The 4,572-nt window shown below is 54.1% G+C and overlaps 1 protein-coding gene across 1 annotated transcript; it reads right to left on the bottom strand.

The window, feature by feature from the left end:
• Nucleotides 1–1,904: 1,904 nt before the first annotated feature.
• LOC102463662 (olfactory receptor 52B2-like) lies at nucleotides 1,905–3,358 on the bottom strand. The gene has a single exon (XM_006128583.2). It carries the CDS (start codon nucleotides 3,142–3,144, stop codon nucleotides 2,194–2,196), a length of 951 nt encoding a protein of 316 aa, XP_006128645.2. The 5' UTR covers nucleotides 3,145–3,358; the 3' UTR covers nucleotides 1,905–2,193.
• Between the last annotated feature and the right edge of the window lie 1,214 nt (nucleotides 3,359–4,572).

Here is a 4,572-nt window from a genome sequence, read left to right as displayed (position 1 = left end):
TTGGTCGACAAAAAATCCTTGGTATTCCTCATAAAAAAATTGTTGTTTCATGTTCCTTAGTCTTAAAAAGTTTAGGAAACACTGATGTAGACCCACATCTGGGTGTGTGTGTGGTGGGGGGTGGAGGGAAGGGGGTTAAAGCTTTTGCTGCAGCTAACCAGACACCGAGGACCCCTCCTTGTGTTCTGCTTGGCTCCATTGATATTTTATTGATGGAACCAAAAGCCACAGGGCTGGTCCTGTGGGCGGCAAGAAGATTCCCTGAAACATTGGAATTGGACGGCTGTGGCACTCAAAGGACAGCATGTTACAGAGTCAAATAACCAGAGACAGGCCACTGGGCTGTGTCTGCTTAGTCTGCAGAAGCGAAGAGTGAGGGGGGATTTGATAGCAGCCTTCAACTTCCTGAAGGGAGGTTCCAAAGACGATGGAGAGAGGCTGTTCTCAGTAGTGACAGATGGCAGAACAAGGAGCAATGGTCTCAAGTTGTGGTGGGAGAGGTCTAGGTTGGATACTAGGAAAAACTATTTCCCTAGGAGGGTGGTGAAGCACTGGAATGGGTTCCCTACGGAAGTAGTGGAGTCTCCATCCCTAGAGGTGTTTAAGTCTCGGCTTGACAAAGCCCTGGCCAGGTTGATTTAGTTGGGATTGGTCCTGCCTAGAGCAGGGGGCTGGACTTGACCTTTTGAGGTCTCTTCCAGCTCTATGGTTCTATGATCCTAAGACAGACCACAGACCAGCCAAGGCCCCGAGCTGAGGTCCCTGCCCCCACCGAGAAGCAGCACAGACACTGGGCGCTAGGCACATTTCCCAGGGTCTGCTGGGACAATTCGGTCCTTCTGCAACTGAAATAGTTTCTAGAAGCTTTGAGGAAACAGGGTTTTTATTTGCTGTCCTATGACCCAGAGCAACACAGCTGTACAGCTCCTCGTGCACAGGCTTTGAATGGTGCATGTGAGCGCGTCCAAGCACGAGACAGGCTACAGGGGCAATACAAAGAAGGGATTCCAAAGGGGACCAAATGGGGGGGGCACCGAAGATGCTGCTTGCCCGGGTGCCGTTAGCTCAGGGTTTGGGCCTGGTCACATTGACCGGGGTGGAGACGGGAGGATGTTTATACCTTTGGCCTGCGCATCCCTGGGGGGGAGGGGCTCCCCTGTCTCACCCTGCCCCCAATGGCTCCCCTGGCCAATGAAAGCAAACCCAACGCGGAGGCCTGGCCTTTGAGCTGTGAGGGGAGGCGAGCCCAGGAGAGGGGCTGGGCGGGGAGGCCGAAGGGCGCCTAGCGACAGGGCAAGGAGAAGGGATTCCTTTCCATGGCGAGGGGCAAGAAACAGGCCCAGCCCCCTCAGCAGATCAGTGCTCAGCGCTGCAGAGAGACGTCAGGCTCCAGGGGCCTCGCCGGGTCGTATCGTCCAGCCCCGGCGCTGAGGCAGGGCCAGTGAAACCGATCCCGTCAGCCCTGAGCCCAGCCCGGTCTCACATCTCTCCAGTGACGGGGGTTCCACAGCCTCCCTGGGCCCCGTATCGGTGTCAGCTACTCTGAGCGATGGAAAGGTTTTCCTAAGAGCTGCCCCCAAGCACCCTGCCCCCCATTAATCCCTTGCTTCATGCCCTGCAGTCACTGGGCCAGGAGAACAATTGGAACATGCACAGGAACGGCAACGCGGGGTCAGAACAAAGGGCCACCTAGCCCGGTGTCCTCTAGTCTGACAGCGGCCAGTGTCAGGTACCCCAGAGGGAATGAACAGGACAGGGAATCAACAAATGATCCATCCCCTGCCACCCATTCACATCTTCTGGCAGAGACTGGAGACACCGTTCCTGCCCAACCTGGCTAATAGCCATTGATGGACCTAACCCCCATGAATGTATCCAGCTCTTTTTTGAACTTGGCTGTCACAACATCCTCTAGCAAGGAGTTCCACAGATCAACATCCTCTTGGTAAGAACCTTTACAACATGTGGAGACTTTTATCAGCGCTCTCCCAGTGCCCCCCAGCCTTCTATCAAGAAGGACCCATGTAGTTCCATGCACCTGGACGTACAACAAAACATCCAAGGAGCTGAAAAAGTCTGTTTTGCAACTGGGAGTTAGAGTGGTAACGTCCATGTGTCGGTACCAAGGGGCCCTCTTCTTGCAATGTGGAAGAGGCTTGCTGGTAAGTCAAATGGTTCAGGACTAGGCACCATTTAGCACCAATTCCCCTTCCGAGACAACACAAAGCTCACTTGTTCCCGCAGCTGTTTGGTTTTCATCCCGTAAACAACGGGGTTCAGCATGGGGGGGACGAGCATGTAGAGATTGGCCAGCAGGATGGTAATTTGTTTAGGGATGTTCTGACCAAAGCAGTGGCTTAGGCGAGTGAAAAAGGCTGGGATGTAAAATAAGAGGATGATACAGACGTGGGAGCCGCAGGTGCTGAGAGTTTTGCGCTGGACGTCTTTGGTGGGCAGCTTGAAGACAGCCCTGAGGATCAGCACATAAGAGACAGCGATAAACACAACGTCTAGTACAACGGTTAAAATAGGCACTGCAAAGCTATACCAGATATTTGGGGTTATGTCTGCACAGGCCAGCCTGGCCACCGCGATGTGCTCACAGTAGGAGTGTGGGATGACGTTGCTGGCGCAGAAGGGCAGCCGATTGAGGAGAAAGACAAAAGGGACAATTTCACAAAAGCTTCTGATGACAATGGCCGTGGCTATTTTCCCGATCTTCTCGTTGGTGAGGACAGTCGTGTACCTCAGGGGGTCGCAGACGGCGACGTACCGATCGAACCCCATGGCCAGCAGGACGCCTGACTCAGCAACAAACACAAAGTGCACAAAGAACACCTGAGTGATGCAGGAATTGAGAGAAATTTCCCTGAACCCGAACCAGAAGATGGCCAGCGTGTTGGGCACGGTGCAGGTGGATAACAGCAAGTCGGCCACCGCCAGCATGGAGAGGAAAATGAACATGGGCTCGTGCAGCCTGCGCTGGGTGGCGATGAGCAGGAGGAGACCACAGTTCCCGAGAGCAGCCGCCGTGTACATCAGCGCGAAGGGGATGGAGATCCAGGGGTGCCAGGGCTCCAGGCCCGGGATGCCGACCAGGACGAAGCTGAGGTGACTGAACGTTGTGCTGTTGGGCGCGGCCATGGGGCGCTGAGGGCTCCGCTTGGGCGCCGGGCCCGGCTGGAAGCAGAGACAAGGTCAGTGCCTGCTGGGCTCCCGCTTGCTGCAGTCGTGGCTATTTCACATCGACAGCCCCATTAACAGTCTAGAGCGTAATCCCACCGCCTCCCCCCACCCCGCTCCTGCAGGGCCACAAGGGCTCAAGGGGAAGGGGGATGGGCAGTGCTCTCCGGGCCTGTGCTCCGCATGGGGGGAATTCCAGCCCAAAACAGTCACGTTTGGGGGGCTAATAGAAATAGCCAGAGACAGGGCCCTTGAAATGAGCTTGTGACTGGGGGCGGTCGCAGACGAGCCCTCGGGGGGCCTCCTGAGGGGCTGACATGGCTCCTGCCACTCACCTTCCCGCTCTCTGGGGCTCCTCACCGCCCGGTCCTGCTGGGCCAGCTCCCTGGTCTCTCCCAGCCAACGCCCCGACTGAGGTCCCTGCCCCCACCGAGAAGCAGCGGAGACACTGAACCTCTTCAGGTGCAAGGAGAGTGCAGTTTGGGGCCCAGCTTCCAGGGATACCCCTCCCCAGCTGGGATCGGACCCCGGAGAATTAAGTCATTTAGCAGTGGAAGGGGGGATGGGCACACTGGTTGCCCCCATAGGGATCAATTATTTACATTGGTTTAATAGAAAATAAAAATGATTTTCTTAAGCACGAGCAGTAGGATTTAATTAGTGATAAGTGAGAACAGGCCGAGCAAAGTAGGTTACAAACCAAAAATAACAAAATCTCTTGGCTAATTCTCCACTGAAACCTCAGGAGAAACACAGTGACAGGCGGAGTTCAGCTGTCCGACCTCTGGAAACCATCTTCTCCCAGCTCTGTTCCTTCTCTGTAGTTCCTCACTGAGCGATGCTGAACACAACAGTAGGCAGCGGAGCAAGCAAATACACCGACCGCTCCACATCTGGTCACATCAGAGAGGGTGACTCCCAGAGTCACAGATTTGAAAGCCAGAAATCACTCCTGGACCATCACACCTGACTCCCTGTTTGTCAGGGCTGTTCCCTGCTCCGCGACTCCGAGTGCAGAAGGTGAAGGCCTGCAAAGCTTAAAAAGAAAACAAAAAAAACCCACCTTTGCCTCTCCAGGCACTGGTTACAAAAACTTCCCGCGCGTATCACAACACACAGGTTTTCGGCAATCGCTGCCACCATCCAGTGATTTTATCCCTAAAAAAATCAGGGGTGAACACTTGAACCCATCCCCATGGATACCCCGAGTTCTTTTGCCTTAAAAGAACTTGAAAAAAGAAAAGAGGAAAACAAGCTTCAGGCTCTAGTAGCTGACCTCTCAGTCAGAGACCTGCAGATACACAGACAGACCTTCCATGACACAAGAATCAAATCATCATCTTAGAAAAAGGTTTTTTTTTAAATTCGAAAACAAAAGATAAACTTGAG

The sequence above is a fragment of the Pelodiscus sinensis genome, chromosome 1, assembly GCF_049634645.1.
Source record: "Pelodiscus sinensis isolate JC-2024 chromosome 1, ASM4963464v1, whole genome shotgun sequence".
NCBI classification, from domain to species: Eukaryota; Metazoa; Chordata; order Testudines; family Trionychidae; genus Pelodiscus; species Pelodiscus sinensis.
This window is presented reverse-complemented; position numbering and strand designations above follow the sequence as displayed.

Bases quoted from the DNA above. Each gene is read 5' to 3' on its own strand.
- LOC102463662 (XM_006128583.2), bottom strand. From the start codon at position 3,144: ATGGCCGCGCCCAACAGCACAACGTTCAGTCACCTCAGCTTCGTCCTG.